The following is a 27,016-nucleotide window of genomic DNA, read 5'->3' on the forward strand; positions in this document are numbered from 1 at the left end:
CTCACCGGTCTATAATTACCTGGATTATCCCTGCTACCCTTCTTAAACAAGGGGACAACATTAGCAATTCTCCAGTCTTCCCGTACCTCACCCATGTTCAAGGATGCTGCAAGGATATCTGTTAAGGCCCCAGCTATTTCCTCTCTCACTTCCCTTAGTAACCTGGGATAGATCCCATCCAGACCTGGGGACTTGTCCACCTTAATGCCCTTTAGAATACCCAACACATCCTCCCTCCTTATGCCGACTTGACCTAGAGTAATCAAACATCTATCCCTAACCTCAACATCCGTCATGTCCCTCCTCGGTGAATACCGATGCAAAGTACTCGTTAAGAATCTCACCCATTTTCTCTGACTCCACGCATAACTTTCCTCCTTTGTCCTTGAGTGGGCCAACCCTTTCTCTAGTTACCTTCTTGCTCCTTATATATGAATAAAAGGCTTTGGGATTTTCCTTAACCCTGTTTGCAAAAGATATTTCATGACCCCTTTTAGCCCTCTTGATTCCTCATTTCAGATTGGTCCTACATTCCTGACATTCTTCCAAAGCTTGGTCAGTCTTCAGTCGCCTAGACCTTATGCTTCCTTTTTCCTCTTAGTTAGTCTCACAATTTCTCTTGTCATCCATGGTTCCCTAATCTTGCCATTTCTATCCCTCATTTTCACAGGAACATGTCTGTCTTGCACTCTAATCAACCTCTCTTTAAAGGCCTCCCACATATCAAATGTGGATTTACCTTCAAACAGCTGCTCCCAATCCACATATCCCAGCTCCTGCCAAATTTTGGTATAGTTGGCCTTCCCCCAATTTAGCACTCTTCCTTGAGGACCTAATCTCGTCTTTGTCCATGAGTATTCTAAAACATGCGGAATTGTGATCACTATTCCCAAAGTAATCCCCGACTGAAATTTCAACCACCTGGCCGGGCTCATTCCCCAACACCAGGTCCAGTATGGCCCCTTCCCGAGTTGGACTATTTACATACTGCTCTAGAAAACCCTCCTGGATGCTCCTTACAAATTCTGCTTCATCTAGACCTCTAACACTAAGTGTATCCCAGTCAATGTTGTGAAAATTAAAATCTCCTATCACCACCACCCTGTTTCTCCTACACCTTTCCATAATCTGTTTACATATTTGTACTTCTATCTCACGCTCGCTGTTGGGAGGTTTGTAGTACAGCCCCAACATTGTTACCGCACCCTTCTTATATGGGCTCTGCCCATATCGCCTCACTGCTCGAGTCCTCCATAGTGCCCTCCTTCAGCACAGCTGTGATATCCTCTCTGACCAGTAATGCAATTCCTCCATCCATTTTTACCTCCCTCTCTATCCCGCCTGAAGCATCGATATCCTGCCCTTCCCTCAACCAAGTCTCAGTAATAGCAATAACATCATACTCCCAGGTACTAAGCCAAGCTCTAAGTTCATCTGCCTTATCTACTACACTTCTTGCATTAAAACAAATGCACCTCAGACCACCAGTCCCTTTGCGTTCATCATCTGCTCCATGCCTACTCTTCCCCTTAGTCACGCTGACTTCATGATCTAGTTCCTTACAGGCTTTAGTTACTACCTTCTTACTGTCCACTAACTGTCATTTGGTTCTCATCCACCTGCCACATTAGTTTAAACCCTCTCCAACAACGTTAGCAAAAGCACCCCCAAGGACATTGGTTCCTTGGTTCCAGTTGTTGTGACACATTGACATGTGTCACAACAACTGACCATCCTGTCAATATCCTGATTTATACCTGGACAGTAAACTCAGTCAAGAGCTCTCCGTTTACACTTCTCAATCCTAAGATGTCCTTCATTTATCCTCTTAAGTACACTCTTGCGAAGAGATTGAGGTATAACAATAGTGTTCAAATGATATACCACTCCATTAATAAAACTTAGTTCAGATCTTACATTGTAGAACTCCATACATTGACCTCTGGGCCAGTGTGAGTTGATGTTCCTCATAATTTCTTGAAGAGTTTGATCCTTCCTGGTCTCTTCTTGGATCTCACATAGTTTTGAATCTGATACTGGTAGTAGTGTGGAAATAAGATTGACATGCAGATCTATATCTTCAGGCATTTCAATCCTAATATTTTGTATTGACGCTCTTAATAATGCATCTGCTAAATACAAATATTTGCCTGGAGTGTCGATGAGATTTAAATCATTGCGTTGGAACTTCACCACCAACCTCTGATGCGCAGAGACATTTAGAATTAGAACAGTACAGCACAGAACAGGCCCTTCGGCCCTCGATGTTGTGCCGAGCAATGATCACCCTACTCAAGCCTACGTATACCTATACCAGTAACCCAACAACCCCCATTAACCTTATTTTTTAGGACACTAATGGCAATTTAGCCTGGCCAATCCACCTAACCCACACATCTTTGACTTGGTTGAGATTCCTCTTGATGATTTTAACCAAAGGGCGATGATCTGTCTCAACTGTGAAAGTTGGACGACCATACGCATAGCTGTGGAATTTCTCCAAGCTAAGAACAAAACCGAGGCATTCTTTTTTGATTTGAGCTTACCTCTGCTCTGGTCGTCATGGATCGTGATGCATATGCAACTGGATTCCAATCGTCATGCTCGAGTTGTAGACAAACTGCTCCAAGACCATCTTTCAAAGTGTGTTGACAGTTTAATCTGCTTCTGTGGCTTAAAAAATGTAAGAACTAGCGTGGTGATTAGTGAAGCCTTGAGCTTCTTCCACTCTTGCTCATGTTGCTCAGTCCAAGTGAAATCTGTTGTCTTGTGCAGGAAATCGGGTAGATGTGTTGCTTTTGGTGGTAGGTTTGGAATAAACTTTCCTGTAAAATTGATGATACCCACCACTCTTAAGATGGTTTTCATGTTGTGTGGTTTTGGCATATTGAGAATTGCTTGGATTTTGTCTTCGTCAGGTTCAATGCCATGCGATGAGAGATTGTCAGCTCGGAATGTGACCTCAGTTACTCCTAATTGGCACTCTTGCTTGTTGAGCTTCAGCCCATTTCTCCTGACAGTCGTTAGAACTTTAAGCAACCTCCTGTTGTGCACCTCTATGGTTGAGCTCCAAATGATGTTATTGATGCCTTCGATTATGTGCTCCATGGCACGGTGAAAAATTTCTGAAGCCAAAATTATGCCAAACGGCATTCTCAGAAAGCAAGACCGTCCAACTGGCGTATTAAAAGTGCAGTATTTTGTACTTTGTTCCTCCAGCTTTAGCTGCTGGATATCTTGAGATGCATCAAATTTTGTAAAGGATTGTGCACCAGCATCTCAGATGTGATTTCCTCATGCTTTGGTATTTGGTAGTGTTCTCTTTTGATATTCTCATTAAGATATTTGGGATCCATGCATCTGCGAATAGCGCCATTCTTTTTAGTTGCACATACCATGGACTTCACCCACTCGGTAGGTTCTTTGATCTTTCTGATTACTTTTGATTTTGTCATTCTGTCTAGCTCCTTTTTGAGGCGATCACAAAGAGGTGCAGATAATCTTCTTGGTGCATGTCTCACATGTTTTGCATCCTCTTTGAGTTGTATCTTGTAGGTGAATGGTAGTGCACCTAAAAATGTGAACATATCACTGAAAATGTAGACAATTTGCAGAAAATCGTTGGAGTGCTGAACCAATCCTCTGTGAATGATGTATACCAACTGCACTGGATCAAATTCTTCATCGGATTGATCACCTAATAATGAATCCAAGCCCTTGGAAACAATACAGAATGGGACAGAATAAATTGTGTTCTTCACCACCACACTCACTTCACAAACACCACAGCATTTAACGCTTTAATCTCTCAGAAATATTCTGTGATTTCTTCCAATCGGCTGAATTTTTAGGTTTATAATATCAGTCATGCTGATTAAATTGGACCACTGTACCAGTCACTTCAAGTGATAGCAGCCATTTGTCCTCATCAACCGCATTTATTTTAAATGGAGCACCAGTTTGCATTTCTTTGTGTGCTGGAGAATATTTTGATGTCTTCAAAACATTATTCTTCTCTATTATTACTCCAATAATGATGTTTAATCACTGGAGACTGTGTCTTCCACTTGCTGACTGATCTGGGGTTGAGTTCTAGAGTAACACTTCTGAACAAAGTTTTTTTTTTCCTTTGCATCTGGAACAAACGCTGGACACTCCCTTAATTTGTGCCTTTGACCACATCTTTTGCACAGAAATACTTTGTCTTGATCTTGTCATGGGAATGTTACTTTCAGAAATGTTTGTCTGCTCAAGTGGCTGCAGTGATGTCAGAGTGTGGGTGGAGCTGAACTCTGGCTCTGCTTTTTAGTTTTGCTTTGAGGAAAAGCATTGGGTGTGTCTGTTTTTTTAGTTTAGTTTTAGTTTTGGAGCTGCAGCCAGTCAAAGAAGGTGTGATTTTGATCCCTCTGCCATCTAAAGACTATCTCTAGATCATTTTGTGAATTCAGAGTGATAACTGCTCTCAATAGAGAATTTAAACCTGATGTGCTTCTGTAAAAAGGGTTTTTGTTTAATGGATGCTAAAAGGAAAGTTTAGGGATTACTTAGAGTGTTGTATTCTTTGGGGTTGTGTTTGAATTGATGGTTGCTAAGATGTTCACTCTATGTTTTAAAAAGGTTAGCTGAGTTCATAAAATACACTTTGTTTTGCTTTAACAAATACTTTTTGTAGAGTGGGCCATGTGCTCCCCATACCACAATCTAGTAAAAGTCGTGGGTCAGGTGATCTCCATGATATACTTTGGAGTTCTCCAAACCCTGGCCCATCACAAATTGGGGGCTCAAGGGGGATAAAAGTCTATCTATTGCATTGGCTTTGTGAACTTAAAGACACTGAGGGGTGAGCATATTGTGATAGCTTTTCAGGTGTGGTATTATAGTTTAAGTCGGGAGTATGTTGTGGAAAATGGCTCTTTCAGAGGCGCAGAAGTTTTTAGGAGTGGAGATGGTCACACGCAGGACCTTATGGACAGAGACTAAACACATACTGTTTATTTGGCAAATACATGGCATTTAACATTACCTGCCAAGGTACGAAAAGATGAGGAACTTGCGGCATTAGCTGAGCATTTAAAATTTCTTGAGACACAGCCTGATGCCTTACAAATGGCAAAGCTTCAATTACAAATCAAGCAACTTGAACGTGAAAAAGAATTGAATACGAAATGAGAGAAAAAGAAAGAATAGCCCTAGCAGAACAAAAAGAGAGAAAAATGGGGATACAGATCAAGAAAAAAGAAAAAGAGAGAGAAAGAGATAGAGAGGAAAAAGAAAAAGAGAGAGGACACGTTAGAGAGGAAAAAGAAAAGGAGATAGAAGAAAGGAGAAAAGAAAGAATGCACCTAGCAGAACAAAAAGAAAAAGATACGGGAGCTAGTAAATTTTTGATGGTATGAGATGAGGAGTTATGTAGTTTGGGAGGAATATTGCCAGAAAAGGTGGAAATATGTGGAATTCAGGGTGAGAAGAGTAGTGTCCCATTATATAAGGTAAGGTTGGAAAGTCCAGTGAAGAGTGGTGAAGTGGTAGTAGGAGTAATAGAGAAACTATCTTGTCGAGGAATACAGTTTATCTTGGGTAATGATGTAGCTGGAACGCAAATGGGAGTGATACCTACTGTGGTTGAAAAGCCAGTGGAAAATCAGACAACTGAAGTGTTGAAGGACGAATATCCTGGGATTTTTCCGATTTTGTGTCGTTACAAGGTCGCAAAGTCACAGATAAGAAAAGAGGAGAAATCAAAGAGTGAAGATGAGATTGAAGTGCAATTAATTACCAGAAACGATTTATGATCAGATGGTTGAAAAAGAACAAGAACAGGAGGAGGATGAGGCGGATATTTTTAGTTCAGGAAAATTGGCAGAGGTACAACAGAAAGATTTAGAAATAAACCGGATGTATCAGAAAGCATACACGGAAGAGGAATCTGAGTGTATACCGGAGTGTTATTCCTGTAAAAGTGATGTCTTGATGAGAAAATGGAGACCTTTACATATGCAGGTGGATGAAAAGTTGGCAGAAGTTTATCAGGGCAGCACGGTTGCATTGTGGATAGCATAATGGCTTCACAGCTCCAGGGTACCAGGTTCGATTCAGGCTTGGGTCATTCTGTGCGGTGTCTGCACATCCTCCCCGTGTGTGCGTGGGTTTCCTCCGGGTGCTCCGGTTTCCTCCCACAGTCCAAAGATGTGCAGGTTAGGTGGATTGGCCATGATAAATTGCCTTTAGTGTCCAAAATTGCCCTTAGTGTTGGGTGGAGTGTTGACCTTGGGTAGGGTGCTCTTTCCAAGAGCCAGTGCCGACTCGATGGGCTGAATGGCCTCCTTCTGCACTGTAAATTCTATGAAAAAAATAAATAAATAAATAAGTAGTATTGCCGGTAGGGTATAGAAAGGAGGTGTTGCGAGTTGCACATGAGGTACCAGTGGGAGGTCATTTGGAAGTAAGGAAAACTCAAGCTAAAATCCAAAAACATTTTTATTGGCCTGGACTACACACAGTTGAGTTACATTTTTGTCGATCATGTCACATATGTCAAGTGATAGGGAAACCTCAAGCAGTGATAAAACTACTTTTTGTACTGCTAGCTCGTGAGCCTGACAAATCGTAACAGTTTGTTCGAACGACAGCTCTGATTCCCTTAGCAAATGTTCTCTTTGCTTATTTTCATTCACACCAAACACGATTTGGTTCTGAATCATGGAAGATTCCACTGCAGAAAAATTACAGTTTTAGCATTTAACTTTTAATCTGTGATTAAATAATCTATGGACTTGGGACAGGACGGTGGCGCAGTGGTCAGCTCTGCTGCCTCACGGTGCCGAGGTACCAGATTCGATCCCGGCTCTGGGTCACTGTCCGTGTGGAGTTTGCGCATTCTCCCCGTGTTTGCGTGGATTTCACCCCCACATCCCAAAGATGTGCAGCGTAGGTGGATTGGTCACTCTAAATTGCCCCTTAATTGGAAAAAATTAATTGGGTACTCAAAATTTATAAAACAAATTTAAAAAAAAAATCTTTGGACTCTTCTGTAAATGTGATCTGAACACATATTGTTCATAAATTTAATTCTTTCAGGGGGTGCAATATTCATGAAATCTTCGAATTGCTTCATTAAAAGTTTTATTATCTTCATCACTTGCATATTTATATGTATTAAACTTAGCAATTGCTTTGGACCCTGCTGCTGTTAGGAACATCACAACTGATGCGAATCTGATTAATGTCCTAAATTCACTCCAGTAAGAAACAGATTAAATTGTTGTTTAAACACACAGCAGTTGCTGTCCACATTACCATGAAATTTAAGATTGATTGGTGCCTTCAATGACTCCATGTAGTTTATTCTTGCATTCTGCAGAATCTTCAATCCTCAGTGGACCCTGTGGCAGCCTTCACTCGATGATGTGATATTTTTTTCTCAGTGTTTAATACAATCAGGTACCTGGTACCATGTAAAATTCTTGTCAGATGGCTTGATTTATATTATAAAAACACTTGTAGCTAAAGCTATAAACAATTTATTAACATTTACTTTGGGTCACCTTTATACAAATATCAGATGAATAATAGTACATGTACAAGCAACCTCTCTCCCAGTTCCCTAGTCAGTCTGAGGTAATCTGACTCTAACATTCACTTATATACTAATGAGACTCCAAGTGGTCAGTTGGTGAATTTAAACACAACCATGATATTACTGCATGCACTATATCTATTTGCTTTTCAAAGAGTGCTGGTGAAGTTCTGAGCCTATAACAGAATGGCCACATAATCCATAGGCTTCCTAGTTTTCCAAGTATGAGGCCATTGATATGCAAGATTGTGGCGACTCATTCTGAAACTGATGTTCTTCATTAAGAGGTTGAGGATAGCAAAGGTGTTAATTCCGAGCCTGCATTGAGGGCACAGGTTACAAATGCTTGCAGGAGTGAATTGTTTTCATTGTGTGGCTATAAGTGTTCTTGGGCACACTTGCTGTTTCTGACCTGTGCTATGACCTCTTCCTGAAATGAAATGAAAAAAAATGAAAATCGCTTATTGTCACAAGTAGGCTTCATTTACTGTGAAAAGCCCTGAGTCACCACATTCCGGCGCCTGTTCGGGGAGGCTGGTATGGGAACTGGTACTGGTGTGTGGCCTTATTATTTTTTCCATTATTGAACACATCCCATTCGACATCCCACTCATCAAAAGAGATGTGCAGCTCCTCCATCTGCTGACTTACCTTCCTTTGGACCACCAGGTTCTGTACAGTACAGGAAACCAAAATGATGCAGGATGCACCTGCGGAGAGGACTGGAAAGCGCCGGCTGACCAGTCAAGACATCAGAAACATGGGCAGAATTCTCCCCTACCCGGTGGAGCGGGGGGTCCCGGCGTAGCGGAGTAGCGCCAACCACTCCGGCGTCGGGTCTCCCCAAAGGTGCGGAATCCTCCGCACCTTTAGGGGCCAGGCCCGCGTTGGAGTGGCTCCCGCTCCACCGACTGGGGCCAACGGCCTTTGGCGCCACGCCGCCCGGCGTCGGGGCTGGCCGAAAGGCCTTCGCCGGTCGCCGTGAGTCCGTGCATGCGTTGGAGCGTCAGCGGCCGCTGACGTCATCACCGGCACATGCGCGGTGGAGGGGGTCTCTTCCGCCTCCGCCATGGTGAAGGCAATGGCGGCGTTGGCGGAAGAAAAAGAGTGCCCCCACGGCACAGGCCCGCCCACCGATCGGTGGGCCCCGATCGCGGGCTTGGCCACCGTGGGGGTACCCCCCAGGGTCCGATTGCCCCGCGCGCCCCCCCCCCCCCCCGGGCCCGCTCGCGCCACCTGCTCCCGCGGCACTAAGGTGGTTTAAACCACGTCGGCGGGAGAGGCCTGACAGCGGCGGGACTTCGGCCCATCGCAGGCCGGAGAATCGCCGCGGGGGGCCCGTCGACCGGTGGGGCACGATTCCTGCCCCCGCTGATTCCCGGGTGGCGGAGAATTCCGGCCACGGCGGGTGCGGGATTCCCCGACCCTGCGGGGGGTCGTAGAATTCCGCCTCACATTTTCAACATGCCATTGGTCTGCTCAATTCAAGGACCATTTTGGAGAATGAGCCACATTGTATCGCTCCTGAAGCATTCTATGTGTCTGCTGAACAGGGGCCATTAGCCACTTGTTTTTGGAAATATCTTTATCACCGATGAACCAAGGGGCCTCAGAGGTCTTTGGCACCTTCGAATGATTCAACATAATAGGAGTCGTGCAAGCTCCTAGGGTATCTCTCATAGACCTGCATAATCTGCTTTTAGTGATCACAGATCAGTTGCATGTTGAGAACGTGGAAGCCTTTTCCATTGATGAATCACTGTGCCTTCTATGAGGTAGCGTTTAAGCCCTCACGTTACAGTCATTGGCATTCTGCACCTGTGGGAAGCTGTTGTACGCTGCAAATCCCACTGCCTGGCAGCTTGGCTGGCTTGGAGTCATTGTGAAGCCCTCCGGCTGCTCCCATTCCAGGAATTCCAGCCTCAGATCCTTCCAAGTAGCTGTTGCACAGCCTGAATGATTGCTGAAAGCTGAGTACACCTCAACCACTTCCCACAAATGCCCCAGGCATTACAGTGCATTGACAACAACGGGGGCTGGATCTGGCTGAGTCAGAGAATGGTTACAGCACAGAAGGAGATAATACAGCCAATCCCAAACCCTTTCTCCAAGAGCAAATCAGCTAGTCCCACTCCCGCTTCCCTTCCCATAGCCATGCAATTTATTTTTTCCTTCATGAAGCCCTAATTGAATCTATTCTATCCTTTCAGGCTGTACATTCCACAGCAAACATAACCTATTGCTGTATAAAAAGCTTTTCCTTATATAATATTTGACCATTCACTTTTAATCTCTGTTCTCTGGTTCTCCTCCTTCCACAATGGGATCAATTTATTTCTGTCTAAATTGTATTTCTAAACTCAAGCTCAACTTTCCTTAAGAATAAAGATGTTAATCCTTTCTGAATTACTATATCATCTGCCTTCTTAACTAGTTGGCTACTCTATGGTCTTCTATCCCTTAGACTCCCTTGCTGATACCAGATGGGAACTAATCTATTTCAAACTATATTTCAAGTTATTGTAGGATCCTAAATCTACAAGGAAGAATGTTAACTCACCACTCAATGTCCTTCAAGGGTCTGGATCTGTTGAGGATGTATAAGTGAGTCTTTTGGATAAATCACAATTTCAGGTTCAGATTTTGAATAAACCACTATTTCAGGTTTTGATTTGAAATAAACCACAATTTCAGGTTTCGATTTAAAATAAGACTTATTTTTATTTGCTTTCACAAAATCTTAACTAATTACTTCGTATTAAAGAACTCTTTTAGTTGATCAGACTTCAAGAGCTTTTGTTAACGATTCTTCTTCTGTCTGGGTAGCTTGTGGTTTTCTTATAATTTGGTCATCCGGAATCTTCTGATTCCCATGGACCGATGAGCTGACACAAATTGAATCTAAGAAACAATTCGAACCGAATGCTCCAAGGGTTTAAAAGAGGAATGCCTTTGTCACTGACGATTCGAGACTTTATACTTTTTAATTCGCCTCTCCAGCGCATGTCAATCACAAAAGCATTGTTTCATTTTGTTTATGTTTATTGATATGTCACATTTTAAAAAAAGTTTTCTCGCACCTGGCTTAAGACTGCCATACATTTAAAACCACTTGTGCATTTTTCCAAAAACAGACAAGTCCTGTTCTCAAGATTGCCACATTTACAAAACCTCATTTGTTCCTTTTTCTCAAAGGATTTTTTAATGACTGTTAGCTTCTCAAACTAATTGACAGCTATATCCTGTCTATTTCAGACACTCACAGTTTTCTTGAACATCGTTTTCCATGCCTGCTGCTTTTCTCAAACTTTTAACCTCTTCTGTGCTTGCTAGCTTCAAGCTTTTTTAAAAAAAAATACGCTCTGACATTCCCTCATGTATGTTCCTTTACCTATATATTTTTTGTTTCTTTTACTCTGTTTATTTTGTTCCAAACTACATTCTCCTTTCCCATTTTCATTTCCAAAACTCATAATTTTCAACACCTCAATCAAATCCCCTGTCAATCCTCCCTGCACTGAGGAGAATAACCCTAATTTCTCTATTCTATTCATGAAACTGAAGTCACTCATCCCTGGAACCATTCTCATAAATCTCATCTGCAAACATCCTTCCTAAAATGTGACAGCCAGAATTTGACACAATACTCCAGTTGTAACTGAACCAGTGTTTTATTGAGGTTCTTTAAAATGTTTCTCCCTTGTAATCTGTGCCTCTCTTCATAAAGGTCAGCATTTCATATGCTTTTAAAAAAATATTTCTCAACCTGCCCTGCCACCTTCAACGATTTGTGTACGTATAACCCCAGGTGTTTCTGTTTGTGGGGCCCCTTTATAATTGTCCCCTTTAGTTCATTTTAACAGAAATTCATTTTTCAGTTCTCAGGCTGATAGTAAAAACCACATTGGTATTCAATGCTTGGTTGTTCATAAAACATTCAAACAAAACCCTTTCAGATGGAAATCTACCTGCAGATATCCAGTCTCTATTGTACTGATCGGGAAGGAATCAGGTGCTGGGCTTTAAAAGGTAATGCTTTACAGAGGGCTTTTCAATAGATACCTCTTTTATAAAAGGCAATGATGATAGATACCTTCTGTAGAATCCAACAGCAGAGGCACACAGGAACGCAGTTAGGATGTAAATGAATACAGGTTTATTCAATATACACTGCTAACTTTCCTCGCCTCGAAGAGTCACCCTCGTTGACCTGTACCCAGGTTGGGGTTTAAATACTATGACGTTCCCCTTTGTTGAGGGGAAACCCTGCCCCATTTTACAGGGGGTGTTCATACTCCATGGTGGTCAGGGGGACCCGGATGGTGCATAACCCAGGACCTCCAAGGGGGCCATAACACCTTCCAGAGTGGAGGGACTCCTCCAAGGGAAATAGGCACAGAATTTGTGGCAAAGAAAGCGAAGGTTCATCATTCCTATGTGATAGAACTATGAAATGAAATTCGCTTATTGTCACGAGTAGGCTTCAATTAAGTTACTGTGAAAAGCCCCTAGTCGCCACATTCCGGCGCCTGTTCGGGGAGGCTGGTACGGGAATTGAACCGTGCTGCTGGCCTGCCTTGGTCTGCTTTAAAAGCCAGCGATTTAGCCCAGTGTAGCCCAGAACTAATATGCCAGTGCTTTTAATGACTCATCTAAGTTGTACACATTACATATATAACACAATAGTCATCTGCAATAGCAGCAAATAATTCAAATGCATTCTTCTCTTCTCAATGCTACAATGCAGTATGTTTTTCACATGAACATCCAGGGTATATGATGTTCCTCTTTTTCTGTATTCAGCTACAGTAGGCAACATTTTAGTAGATGATCTCAGGGACAATGGGCATGATTTTCGCATCGTGTTGTGCCTGGCGCTGATCTGAGCACACTGGGTAAATCGCGGGAGAGGCCCAAATCAAGATTCGTGCTGGGCATGAACCACCTGGTCGGTCCTGATGGCAAGTTCTAGATCTTGCCCAAAAATGGCGATAAGGTCATTCAGCTTAATTTGTATTCATTGCAATTTCAACAGCGAGATTGTATTTGAGTACAGGGGCCTCCTGGGTCACCCGACTCCCTGGCGAGAAGTAACGCAAGCGTTGTTTAGTAATTCTTTACAAAAACGTGAAGCTGATGCAATGGCTACCAAAGGGAAATGAGGAGGTGAGTAGTCCTTTCTGTTTACCGGCATGCAGCTAAAGGGCACCGGAGCTGCTGCCCCAGTGCTTGAGACGGGCGGGGTGGGGGGGATGCATGGCTGGAGGCGTCCAGGTCAGGGGTTGCCCCTGGGCCGGGGTGTTGTGGGGCTTTGTATCTGTGAGGACTTCAATTCATCTTTAAATATTGTGGAGACTCCTAAACAGGGGTAACCACAGCTGCAATCTGCTTGTCCTACCAAACTCACCCAGGACAGATCTCAGTCAATTTCATCCCCTTTGAGTGTGAGCAGCCTCTAGTTTCACAACTGAAGGCTATTTCAAATGAGGAATTTGCTTTGTTAAATCTGAGAGCACTTCACGCTTCTGAACTCTCAAGTGCCACCCTGAACTAAAAGGTGCCCTATCTGAGAGGATGATTAGTGGACTGGAGGTCCTACACTCTTTGATGCCTGAACAGTGTGCCGGAATCCTAGGAGCGTCAATACCATAGAGGCAGCTGCCAACATTTAAACACAAAAGATCAGGGCTTCAACACTGAGGATCCTGTCGTAGCTAAAGTGTAAGTGTCTGGATAAGTGGAGAACAGCTGAGCACAATCTCCCTAATGTTGCTGCCAGAGGTTTGGTGTCTGGGGGCTCCTAATTAATCTGGCTGGGGGGGGGGGGGGGGGGGGGGAGTGTGCAGAGCAAGGTTTGCCAGCACAACTGGCTTGCTTGATGGTACTCTGAGAGAAGGCAGGATAGCAATTTAAGGGTGGGGGAGGCCCGAGAAATTTGAAGGTCCCGGGCTTTTTTAAAAATTAATTTACGGGATGTGGGCGGCTCTGGTTAGGCCAGCCCATCTCATTGGAAACCCTAACCGATTGTCAGTCTCTATCCTTCTACAATTCCTTCCAGATACAGATATATTTGCTGTTGTGGATCTCACGGAGGCTGCCCTTACTACTGGTTGTAGCAAAGGCGGGCAGACGCCGAAGACAGCAGCAAGGTCAGTGCAGGCTGGAGACAGCCCCTTATGTGCAGGGGGCCGCCACACACCATGAAGCCCTGGCCACCCATCAGGCTGAGGAGGGGACCAGAAGGGGAGGCCAGCAACATGCCAGGGTGTACAGTAGTCGTGGTCCTTCCATGAGCTGACGGACAGCATACCCATAGAAGACTGCATCTCAACATAGTGGGGAACCTGTGCCAAGTCCTCGCGGACATGGCACTCCATGGAGGAGGAGGAGGACATCTGCTCTCGGTGGCTATGCCACTGGGTCATTCCAGAGCTTGAGCAGGGACCTGTGTGGTATATTGCAGTTGTCAGCCCACAGATTCATCCGGAAGGTGACAGATGCTTGAAAGCATTCATGTCCTGTTGAATACCAATATTGAATACCTCAATACCACGACTACTGTACACCCTGGCATGTTGCTGGCCTCCCCTTCTGGTCCCCTCCTCAGCCTGATGGGTGGCCAGGGCTTCATGGTGTGTGGCGGCCCCCTGCACATAAGGGGCTGCCTCCAGCCTGCACTGACCTTGCTGCTGTCTTCGGCGTCTGCCCGCCTTTGCTACAACCAGTAGTAAGGGCAGCAGGGTAGCATGGTGGTTAGCATAAATGCTTCACAGCTCCAGGGTCCCAGGTTCGATTCCCGGCCGGGTCACTGTCTGTGTGGAGTCTGCACATCCTCCCCCTGTGTGCGTGGGTTTTCTCCGGGTGCTCCGGTTTCCTCCCACAGTCCAAAGATGTGCGGGTTAGGTGGATTGGCCATGCTAAATTGCCCGTAGTGTCCTAATAAAAGTAAGGTTAAGGGGGGGGGTTGTTGGGTTACGGGTATAGGGTGGATACGTGGGTTGAGTAGGGTGATCATGGCTCGGCACAACATTGAGGGCCGAAGGGCCTGTTCTGTGCTGTACTGTTCTATGTTCTATTTACAAGTTTCACACCTTGAAAAACATTCTGCTTTACTATTCTTCTGGCCAAGTAAATAACCTCACACTCCCCCACATTATATTGCACCTGCAACCTTGTTGTCCACTCACTTAACCTGTCTGTATCTCTTTTTGGCCTTTTTGTTCCCTCCTCACAGATTGCATTCCCACCTAGCTTGGTATGATGAACAAGCTGAGATGCATTACGTTCTATCTGTATTCATTAATATAGGTTGTTAGCAGCTAAGACCTTGATCCTTGCTGCATTCCTTCCACTAGTTACAACCTGCCAACTTGAAAATGCCTACTTTATCCTGGCTCTTTCTTGGGCAGGGCCAGTTTTCTATGTTTTTGGATGCTCAAAGAATGTTTCCCCTTGTGGGAAAGACTAGAAAAAAGGGACACAGTTTAGAATAACGGGACAAAGATTTTTTTTGTCTCAAAGTGTCTTGTGTCTGTGAAACTCTTTTTCTCAGAAGTGCTGGAGGTAAGATCATTGAACATTATTGAGGCTGAATTATATAAATTCTTTGTTGACAAGGGAGTCAAAGGGTAGAGGGGGTATGAAGGAAAGTGGAGTTGAGGTCACAGTCAAATCAGCCATTATCTTATTGAATGGCGTAGCATGCTTGAAAGACCAAATGGCCTACTCCTGCCTCAAATTCATAAGTTTGTATATATGTGTATTCTTTGCTTCCTGTCCATTAATCAAACCACTAACCATGCTAATATATTACCCCCAATTCATTGAGCCATGATCTTGTGACCTTTTATGAGACACCTTATCAAATGTTTTTTTTGAAATCCTGATATACTCCATCTACTGATTCCCCTTTATCTACTCTAAATCCTCAAAAAACTTTAACAAATGTGTTAAACATGATTTTATTTTTGTAATTTTTGAAAAAAAAGTACTGGAAAAACTCAGCCAGTTTGGCAACATCTACGGGCAGAGAAACAGAGTTAAGCGGCTGCATTATCCGTCAGCGGGGTCCTCTGCTTAGCCGGCAGCACACTCATGGCTGTGGATTTGCCGACGGCATGTGGATGCCCATAATGGGAAACCCCATTGACCAGGACGGAGAATACCGCTGCCGACAGGGGCACGCCACACCAGAAAACGGTTGGGGCGGAATGGAGAATCCCATCCAAGGTTTTGAGTCCAGTATGATTCTTTTTGGAAGCCCGCATCGTCCACTTATGCAGCAAGAACAGATCATTTTTTCCAGCACTTTTTGTCTTTATTTCCAATCTCCAGTATCACAATATTTTGCTTTATTTTCCCTTCATAAATCCTCACTTAATAATAGATTCCAACGCAGTCATGACAGCTGATTTCAGGCGACCTGGCCTATTACTTCCCTGTTTTCTCTCCTCTGCCTTTCTTGAATAGTGACTTAAGTTTCCAAGCTTCATTGGGACCATTCTATAATCTAATGAAACGTGGAAAATCATAACAGTACATCCACAATCCCAACAGGTCTCTCCTTTAGAACCCAGGTTAGTCCTGTAAAGTTCTCCAGTGTCTTTTCCCTGTTATTAATGACTTTAATTTCCTTCCTTTTTGAGCCTCCACATTACGTTCTATTTATGGTATGTAGGTCTTTTTTTTTTCAACTACAACTTTCGAAACACATTTATTAAACAAGAAATGGATAAACAAGGAGGAACAATGACAAATTATAAATTTACAATAATTACAAGCTTAAATATACCCCTGTAATAAAGAATAACAAACCATTGTGCTTGCTCAATGTGAACTACAGCTATCTCAATGTCCCTAACTATGTGCAGTTATCAGGCTGAGATATACTTCCACAATTTTACTGGGACAAAGATAATTTGGAAAGGTATTCTGATTCAAACACACAGAGGATGTTTCTAGTTGAATTGAATGGCTTGACCCTTTCCACCAATAGAGTCTGCACTGGGCGACTGTGCTTTAATACAATGTAAGACAGTTCCTGTGCCTGAAGCCAGTTTTTAAACCTCATGCACTGTGACAAGAAGCCATAATGCATCACTGGTAAAAATGCTCACCGTTATTTACGTCTCCTTTATATCCCTGCCTTGGTACTCATAAAACAACTGATCTCTCCTGAACAAAGCACAAGATTCACACCCGTCTGCATTCCAGAAATAGTACATGGAGAACTGTTTCCACCGGGGTGGCACGGTCACACAGTGGTTAGCGCTGTTGCTTCACAGCGTCCCAGGTTCGATTCCCACTTGGGTCATTGTGCAGACATTATCCTGTGTTGGCGTGGGTTTCCTCGGGTGCTTCGGTTTCCTCCCACAGTCCAAAGATGTGCAGGTTAGGTGGATTGGCCATGATAAATTGCCCTTAGTGTCCAAAAGGTTAGGTGGGTCTATTAGGTTATGGAGATAGAACAGTACAGCACAGAACAGGCCCTTCGGCCCTCGATGTTGTGCCGAGCCTTGTCCGAAACCAAGATCAAACTATCCCACTCCCTGGCATTCTGGTGTGCTCCATGTGCCTATCCAATAGTTGAAAGTTCCTAAAGTGTCCGGTGAAGATGTGGGCTTAAGTGGGGTGCTCTTTCAAAAAGGGCCGGTGCAGACGCGATGGGCCAAATGGCTACTGTAAATTCTATGATTCTACAATTGGGATTTCTTCCAATAAAACTCAGGCAGACAAATAAACAATTAAATAATTTGTCCAACTAATATTTTCATAACAAAGAGTGAACAATAAATTTCAGACAGGTCAGTGCGAGTGGGAAAGAATCACAAGAAATGGGAGTGACTGCTTGCTGCACCATCAGTTACTCCACAGGCTTTTCACACTCAGTACTGAGGATATCTGCTGGCGTCAGTTGTGGATATAAACACTGGATGATGGAAGATCCACTCCACGTGACTGCAGCAAGGAAACATTTGGAGATAATTGGGTTAAAAATGCGAAAGCAGGGGCGGCACAGTGGTTAGCACCGCTGCCTCACGGCACCGAGGTCCCGGGTTCGATCCTGGCCCCGGGTCACTGCCCATGTGGAGTTTGCACATTTTCCCTGTGTCCTGCGTGAGTTTTGCCCCCACAGCCCAAAGATGTGCAGGGTCGGTGGATTGGCCACACTAAATTGCCCCTTAATTGAAAAAAAAAATTGGGTACTCTAAATTTAATTATTTTTAAATGCAAAAACAGACAACAAAGCACAAGACAGAAAACCCACCTCCCTGGACAATGGCCGCGTCCAGGGTTGGGAAATGCGCCGAGTTCTGGGAGCTGGAACATTAGGACCTCCTTTATAAACTGGCCAAGAGTGAAGTTGGATGGTGGGGTTGGTTAAAATACTTCCTAATTTCAGAGTTGAATCTGAAACAGGAGACGGCCATTCAGCCCCTCTATCCTGTCGCACCATCCAATCAGATCATGGCTGATCACTATCCCAACATTTACCACCCTTTATTCCCGAATCCCCTTATCCAATAAACAGAAAGCGATCAATCTCAGTTAGAGAGCTCCAAATGACCCGCAGCCTCACCCACTGTCTGGAGAGCATTCCAGATTTCCACTGCGTTTGGTGTGAAGAGTGTTTCCTGACATCACCCATTAAAGGCCTGATTCTACTTCTCAGAATCTGCTCCCTTGTTCTGAACTCTCCCACAAAGCGAATAGTTTCTCTGTCTTCCGTGTCAACTCCGACATTTTGAACAGTGTCCTACTAATAAGTTATTTTTTTCCAAGAATGTTGTTTGAATGAATGGGGTGGTGGGGCTGGTTTCGCACAGTGGGCTAAACATCTGGCTTGTAATGTAGAACAAGGCCAGCAGCGCGGGTTCAATTCCTGTACTGGCCTCCCCGAACAGGTGCCAGAACGTGGCGACTAGGGGCTTTTCACAGTAACTTCATTGAAGCCTACTTGTGACAATAAGCAATTATTATTATAGGAGGAAATGGACTGAAACATAGAAACTAGGAGAAGAGTAGCCATCTGCCCCTTCGCACCTGCTCCACCATTTAATTATCATGGCTGATCCTCAAACTGAACACCACACTCTCCCTTTGCCTCTTGACACTGTTAAGAGAAATCTATCTATTTCCTTCTTAAATATATTCAGTGATTGAGCAGATTCGTCCCGCACACAGAAGCTGCCTTCGAAGGTTGGCACAAGTGAAATGTGCTGATCTCTCAGATGACCCTTCAATTTCCCAGCTCTCCATTAACTATTAAAAGTAAGTTGTAAGCCATCTGCTCTGCCCTACACTGATAGTCCAGTCTTAATGAGCAACAGGACTTAGCTTGTCAATAACTCTGGATGGACATCAAGTCCTTGTTGAGAGTTCACAAAGGTGTTTAAGGCACTTCCATAGCAGGGGCAATAAAGTGGGGCAGGTCAGTTCACACGGACATCACCCTGGGAGGGACCTTGGTTGCTGGTTGCAGTGGCGTAAAGCAGATTCTCATGGTAATGTCGCCCAGTCTGGAGTTCAGTATTGAGCAAAGTACAGTCCTTGGTGAGTGAACATTCCCAACACCTCCTCAAGGGGTGGTTTAAAAATGATAAGTGATCACCGGCTGATGGCAGATCCTGTGAAGGTGATGGGGATCAAAAATGTTTTAATCACTGCACTAAATATTCTGTGGACCCAACAGTGCTGATTCAACTATGAAAAAAACAAGTTCTGTAACCCAACTCCAAATAACTCCTGCAATTGGCACCCATTCAAACATTCGCCTAAATAAGTTGTAACGTTACTTTTAATTGTTATGTCAGTTATTCGGTGTAGTTTGGAACTGGTGCTGCTTACCAATCCATTGTAGCCCTTCTCATCAAACATTCTTGGCTAAACCTGACGGATGCATGTTCTCATCTCCCCATATGTGGAAAATCTCGGGAGACTCAACTCATCAATTATCGCTGCCTTGAAATCCCACCGCTCTTCACCTACGGCAGGCATCATCTCTAAAGGAAATAAAATAGCAGTGAAACAGAAGCCACCAAGCGTGGCATTAAACAGCCGTTTCTCAGTCAGTCGAGGCGAACTCTGGCGCTCCGAGTCAGGCTACGTGTAAAAGATGATCTCTGGAATCTGCCCATCTTCCACAGACGTCCCGTTGTTTCCCGGCACGTTGAAGAAGACAAAGTAAGTGTTGATCCCAGTGGTGGGGGACTCGTGAGTGACCTTCCGCAGTCCCTTGGTGCTGTAATGAGAATCAGGCCCCTTGAGAGTCGCACAGGCGGTGTAGCTAACTTTTGGTAATATCTCAATGGGCTCCTTGAACATGACCCTGAACGTATTGGCTGACCCGTCACAGCAAAACCCTGTGACATTCTGTCCGAGTGTTACGTTCTTCTCATTTTCAATGATCTGGATGTTAACCTGGTAATCTGTTGGGCCATGTATAGATCCATAGAGTCCAAAGCCCACAACTGACAGTCTCCGAGTCACTGAAAACCTGATCCTGTCACTGGTCCCACTGTACCCCCAGCGACTCTCCACCTGTTGAAAGCGGCAGATGCTGCACTCCTTTCCCCTCAGACAGCAGCGTGGTCGGTCAACATAGTCCACTCATGGCTTGGGATTCAAAGTGAAGTGTAAAAACAGATTAACAACCTCCCGATCAGAGAGGATCCCAGATTGAGCAGGCCCTGCAGCAAATTCCTCGATGCTCATAAGTGGGAAGCGGATCAGGGTTATGGCTTTTCCCAATACTTTCTGTTTGCTCCCTTGAGTAACTGGCAGCTGCTGCCTCTGGCATTCCGCCTCCGCCCAGCGCACCATTCCAGTAAAGAGCCGAATCTCCCGGATGCTCAGGGTATCCCGTTCCAGCACTGCACACACTGTATCAAGATCACATCAGTGAAGCCCTCAGCACTAATCGCATCGATGGTGTTCTTGTCAATGGTCTCCAAGCAGAGGCTGGCAAGCTGAGGCTCATCAAACAACCGGGCCTGTGTAAGTAACATGAAGGCATTGTTAGCTCGCAGATGTCTGGTGAGAAACTCCACACAATGGGCCTCCAGGGCTGGCACTGCGTATTTCTTGGCCGTGTACAGAGTCGTCATCACAGTTTCAGGACCAATTTGCACCTCAACAGAGTACAGAAACCTGAGCAGCGCCAGGAAGGCGGCGGGCTTCACGTCGGGCAGCTCTATCTCGGCCGAGCTGGTGGCCATGCCGCCGTTGAACATGGCGTCGAAGACGGCGCTGCCCACGGCCAGCACGAAGCGGTGGGCGGGGAGGCGCCGGGCTTGGCGGCCTTTCCCCACCACGAAGTGGATGTCTCTCAGCAGCTCATTGTTAAACATGAAGGAGAATTGCTCCCGCACCGAGCGCTGCGCCGCCTGCCAGTTACACACCAGCGGCGGCGGGGTGGCAGCCCGAGGCCCCGGCCCAGCGGCTGCCGGCGGCTCCGACACCGGCCGGGGGTCAGCCCTCCCCGGCCCGGCTGCCGGCCCCGGGCTGCCTCCAGCCGCCGTCTCCGCAGTCTCGGCCATTTTAGAGCAACTCAGCCCGGGGAGGAGCCAGGCCCCCAAAAAAGCCACACATGCATTTTTCTTATTGAGTTTTAGTTTTTCAAGGAAATGTATTTTTGTTGAACATTTTGAATTGTTTCTTTAACTGTTTTCCACTGTTTATTACTGTTTCCCTTTTAGTCTATTTATCCAATCGACCTTAGTTAGCTCTCCCCTCTAAACAATGTATTTGGCTTTGTTTAAGAAGCTTGTTTGTGATTGGAAATATATAATTTGCTGCTACATCGAGCTTTAAATATACCAAGAGACATTCAATTCATTATTTTGAGCACTTCTTAGATCCTAGTTGGCTATGTTTACAAAGTGACATGAAGCACCGATCCATCAGTTAAATTTAGTAGTTGCAGAAGCAGGATATTTGACCGGCTTGTCTTGTACATAGTGCTTGGAGCATTCCAGGATCTTTCTCCACACGAATTATGGTTCCTACTGTTTTTAAGGAATTGATCCACCAGTGAAGAAGATATTTTTGATCATGTTGGAATTGGTTTAGGTTTGCTTAGGGATTTGTTGCCTGCATTTACATCAGCTTCAAGTCAAAATTAACTGGTGCTATTACTCAAGTTTTTATCATTTGGGAAATTCCACCCATCGTGACACTTCTCACAAGTTAATTATCATTCATAGTTTAATGGTGACAGAGGAAAGAGAGTTCAATGAAACGGTTTGTTACCAATGCAAACTGTGTAAAGCACAATTCAGGTCCCAGCTAGGACTGGACTCAACAACATGGCTCCTACCTGGGCTGGCTTTTATGTCCCTGGTCCAATATCCCGCTGATGGTCTGCCACTCAGCAGGGGAACTCGTACTCCATGAGGCTCATGGGGAGACTTCCTGTTGTGGCCATGGTGAATGGTCGCGCACAGGGCAGCTCCTGCTTGAAGGCACAGGAAAGAGCTCTTTTTGCCTGATATTAGGTGGAATTTTGATGAAAGATGAAATGGTGTAGGTGAAGGTTGGAGGAGTAGTTTCCCCCAGGAGTGGTATGTGCGTTGGCTATCAAACCCGGCATAAGAGGTGAGAGATCTGGCCAAAGAGTTGGAGTAAACCTGTGGCACAGTAGCCATTTTAAGGATATTGTGGGGGGAAGTTCTGGTGCCAGGTGCAAAATACCAGACGGAGCAGTTGATGGCTTTAATTAAGGAGGAACTGGACCAATAGAGGAAGGAAATGCAGGAGGATCGCTCGAAGGCCATCGAAGGAGCTGTGGCACCCCTGAAGAGTTCGATGGAACGGGTAGAGAAATACTTGGAGGTGCAGGGGTCGCAAATTCCAGAGATCGAAGGAGTGATCCCGGACCACAGCGATTGTGTGGTGGCTCTGGAGGCGGAGGTGGGGCTCCAAGGAAATCTTTGTAAAATGTCGAGGGCAAAGGTGGAGGAGCAGGAGAATACCTTGAGAAGGCAGGAATTGTGAGCAGTGGGCCTACCTGAAGGAGTGGAAGGAGTGAGTGCCACGAGGTACATCTCAAAGATGCTGGTAGGGCTTATGGCGGAAGGGGTGCTGGATAAGGCCCCTGAAGTGGACTGAGTGCACAGGACCCGGAGGCAGAAGCCTAGAGCTGGGAAGCCATTGTGGGTGGTGATCGTGAGATTCCACAAATTTGTGGATTTTTGGGTCAGGGAGGAGAAAAAGGTCTGAATTTATTAGGACATCGGAGCTGAGTTGGCTAAGTGCCGGGCAGGATTCAACAAGGCCAAGGCAGGACTTCCGGTTGCGGCTATGACTAGCTAAGCCGCACATTTGGAAGCTCCTGCAACAAAGGTGTTTTTGGGCCAATTGGAGGGCCCCAACGGCGCTGAAAAAACGAATCCCGGTGGGGGAAGGTCCCCTGAGGAGAACTAGACCGATTTTATGGTCGGTACCCGGAGTGGAGCGGCAAGAAAAACGGCGCAGCTCCCCAAAAAAAGCGGGGGAAGAAAATCAAAATGGCGGCCGGCGGCGCATCGGAGGAGTGGAAGAAATGGGCGGAGGAGCAGCAGGCCGCTCTCCTCCGTTTTTTCACGGAGATGAAAGTGGAGCTCTTAGAGTCCATGAACGCGACGGCCACCAGGTTGGTGGGAGCCCAGGCGATCCAAGAGGCGTCGATTAAAGATCTGCAGCAGGAGATGAGCGCGAGGGAGGAGGAGGCCACAGTCATCGGGGCAAAGGTGGAGGTGCACGAGGCACTCCACATGAAGTGGCAGAGCCGCTTCGAGGAGCTGGACACTCGGATGAGGAGGAAAAATTTGAGGATCCTGGGCCTGGAAGAAGGCCTGGAGGGGTCGGATCTCCCGGGATATGTGGCGGAGATGTTGAGCTCCCTGATGGGGGAAGGGGCCGGTCCGGCGCCCCTGGAATTGGAAGAGGCATACCGGGTCATGGCCAGGAGGCCTAGGGCAAACGAGCCCCCGAGGGCGGTGCTGGTGCGGTTCCAGCGGCTAAGTGATCGAGAGAAAGTCCTGAGGTGGGCAAAAAGGGAGGAAAGCAGCAAGTGGCAGAACTCGACGGTAAGGGTGTACCAGGACTGGAGTGCGGAGGTGGCAAAGCGGCGGGCCCGGTACAACCGGACAAAGGCGGTGCTGCATGCGAAAAAGATCAAATTTGGAATGCTGCAACCGGCGCGCTTGTGGGTCACCTACAAGGACCAACATCATTATTTCGAGTCCCCAGAGGAGGCCTGGACCTTTGTACAAGAGGAAAAGTTGGACACGAACTAAAACCTGGGAGCACCGGCGGTCGTAGCCGCCTGGGGACTCTTGATTGAGCAAGTGGCCCTTTTCTTTTTCAGGCCAGGTCGGAACTGGGTAACAGTTTCGTGGATTGTTTGGGGTGTTTTTTCTCGAACGGTTGACTTTTCTGAATATCTTGAAGGTTTCGAGTTGGTGGGTGTTTCTGTATTTGTACTGTTGAAATCTCTATTGTGGGTCGTTGGCTTCTTATGGGGTGTTTCTTCCCGTTTCCAATTTCCCTTAGTTATTTACCCCTCTTACCCTTTTTCTTTGGGTGCTTGGGGGGGGTTTTTTGTTCTTTTTTTTCTTTTCGGGTTATGGTTATCTGCGGTTATTTATACTGTTTGATGGAGGGTGATGGTTGGGCACACTGTTAGTTGATAGCTAGTTAATTAATTTGTTATTTAAGTATGTAGTTAAGTATTTATGTATTTAGTTGCCATTGGGTATTTATATCGTTAAGTTGGGGAGACGGGACGGGGGGGAGCGGGTTGATTATGCGGGTCTTTCTCTGGGGTTTTAAGGGGATCTTTCACGGGCGCAGATGGGGTGAACCGGGAGGAGTCGGAATGTGGCAGGAGCAGCCGGGTCAGCGGAGACCAGCTGACTCTCGGGAGTACGATGTGGGGTACATCGCGGCTAGGAGGGGTCCTAGCCAGGGGGGGGGGGGGGGGGGGGGGGGGGGCTGGGGGGGGACACCGGGTTGCTGCTGGAAAGACCAGGGACGAGAAGGGGAGAGCCGGGGGGGTGGGGGGGGGGGCCATCGCTATGGGAAGCGGGTCAGAAAAGAAGGGATGACCCGGGGCGAGCAAGGGACAAGACATGGCTCATCGACAGGGAGTAGGGACGGGTCGCTCTGCGACCCGATTGATCACGTGGAACGTAAGGGGGCTGAATGGGCCGGTCAAAAGATCAAGGGTCTTCTCACACCTGAAGGGACTGAAGGCTGATGTAGCAATGCTGCAGGAGACTCATTTGAGGGTAGCAGATCAGGTCCGCCTGAGAAGGGGGTGGGTGGGACAGGTGTTCCACTCAGGCTTGGATATCAAGAACCGGGGGGTGGCGATTTTGGTGGGAAAGAGGGTGTCGTTTGTGGCGGCAGAGGTGGTGGCAGACAAGGAGGGCAGGTACGTGATGGTGAGGGGTAGGCTGCAGGGAGAGAATGTGGTACTGGTAAATGTGTATGCCCCGAACTGGGACGACGCGGGTTTTATGAGGCGCCTGCTGGGCCTCATCCCGGGACTGGAGGCAGGGGGCCTGATCATGGGAGGGGACTTTAATACGGTGTTAGACCCTGGGCTGGATAGATCGAGTTCCAGGACGAATAGGAGGCCGGCAGCGGCAGAGGTGTTAAGGGGGTTCATGGAGCAGATGGGAGGGGTAGACCCATGGAGATTTGGTAGGCCTAGGGCGAGGGAGTATTCTTTTTTCTCCCACGTCCACAGAGTGTACTCTAGGATCGATTTTTTCGTATTGAACAGGGGGCTGATACCGAGAGTGCAGGACACGGAGTACTCGGCCATTGCGATATCGGACCATGCACCACATTGGGTGGACGTGGACATGGGGGAGGCGCGGGACCAACGCCCGTTGTGGCGCCTGGATGTAGGGCTGTTGGCGGACGAAGAGGTGTGCAGAAGGGTGAGAACGGGCATTGAGAACTATCTGGGTACGAATGACACAGGTGAGGTGCAGGTGGGGACGGTCTGGGAGGCCTTGAAAGCAGTGATTAGAGGAGAGCTGATCTCCATAAGGGCACCCAGAGAGAGGAAGGAGAGGCAGGAAAGGGAGAGGCTGGTGGGGGAGCTCCTAGAAGTAGATAGGAAATATGCGGCGGCACCAGAGGAGGGGCTATTAAGGGAGCGGCGTAGCTTGCAGGCCAGGTTCGACCTACTGACCACTAGGAAGGCGGAAATGCAGTGGAGAAGGGCGCAGGGTGCGGCGTATGAGTACGGGGAAAAGGCGAGCAGGATGCTGGCACACCAGCTTCGTAAGCGAGATGCAGCCAGAGAGATTGGGGGAGTGAGAGAGAGGGGTGGGGACGTAGTGCAGAAGGGGCAAGAGGTGAATAGGGTCTTTAGGGACTTCTATAGGGAATTGTATAGGTCTGAACCGCCGAAGAGGAGAGGGGGAATGAAGAACTTTCTCGACAAATTGGGGTTCCCAAAGGTACAGGAGGAGCTGGTAGAAGGGTTGGGGGCGCCGATAGAGCTGCAGGAGCTAATTAAAGGGATAGGCCAGATGCAGGCGGGGAAGGCGCCGGGGCCGGATGGGTTCCCGGTGGAGTTTTACAGGAAATTTGTGGACTTGGTGGGTCCAGTGCTGGTGCGAGCCTTTAATGAGGCGCGCGAGGGGGGGATTCTGCCCCCAACAATGTCGCAGGCCCTGATCTCCTTGATTTTCAAGCGGGACAAGGACCCGGTCCAGTGCGGATCCTACAGGCCCATCTCCCTCCTGAATGTTGACGCCAAGCTGTTAGCAAAGGTCCTGGCAACCAGGATAGAGGACTGTGTGCCAGGGGTAGTCCATGAAGACCAGACGGGGTTCGTGAAGGGACGCCAACTTAACACAAATGTCCGGAGATTGTTAAATGTGATTATGATGCCAGCAGTGGAAGGGGAGGCGGAGATAGTGGTAGCGCTGGACGCGGAGAAGGCATTTGACAGGGTGGAGTGGGAATACTTGTGGGAGACGTTGGAAAGGTTTGGGTTTGGGGAGGGATTTATCAAGTGGGTAAAACTGCTCTATTCAGCTCCGATGGCAAGTGTGGTAACAAACGGGAGGAGGTCAGAATATTTTGGGCTCCATCGAGGTACTAGGCAGGGATGTCCCCTATCTCCCTTACTCTTTGCATTAGCGATTGAGCCGTTGGCGATGGCACTGAGGGGTTCAGGGGGGTGGAGAGGACTGACAAGGGGAGGGGAGGAACATCGGGTCTCGCTCTATGCGGATGATTTGTTGTTGTATGTGGCAGACCCGGAGGGGGGAATGCCGGAGGTAATGGGGATACTAGCGGAGTTCGGGGACTTTTCGGGATATAAATTAAATCTGGGGAAAAGTGAGGTCTTTGTAATACACCCGGGAGACCAAGGGGAGGGAATTGGGAGGCTCCCCTTCAAAAGAGCAGTTAAAAGTTTTAGGTATTTGGGGG

General features: G+C 46.6%; 2 protein-coding genes across 12 annotated transcripts in view; one reads left to right on the forward strand and one right to left on the reverse strand.

The window, feature by feature from the left end:
• The window catches only part of adgrb2 (adhesion G protein-coupled receptor B2), a 1,298,770-nt gene that overhangs the window by 363,678 nt on the left and 908,076 nt on the right, over positions 1 to 27,016 (forward strand). The gene's annotated exons all lie outside the window — the stretch shown is intronic.
• Positions 19,570 to 20,940, reverse strand: LOC119968905 (BTB/POZ domain-containing protein 1-like). Its single transcript, XM_038801885.1, is given in 2 exon segments — positions 19,570 to 20,472; positions 20,475 to 20,940. Coding segments are annotated over 2 exon segments (1,245 nt in total). The 5' UTR covers positions 20,926 to 20,940; the 3' UTR covers positions 19,570 to 19,678.

Source organism: Scyliorhinus canicula, chromosome 1, assembly GCF_902713615.1.
Source record: "Scyliorhinus canicula chromosome 1, sScyCan1.1, whole genome shotgun sequence".
Taxonomy (NCBI): Eukaryota; Metazoa; Chordata; class Chondrichthyes; order Carcharhiniformes; family Scyliorhinidae; genus Scyliorhinus; species Scyliorhinus canicula.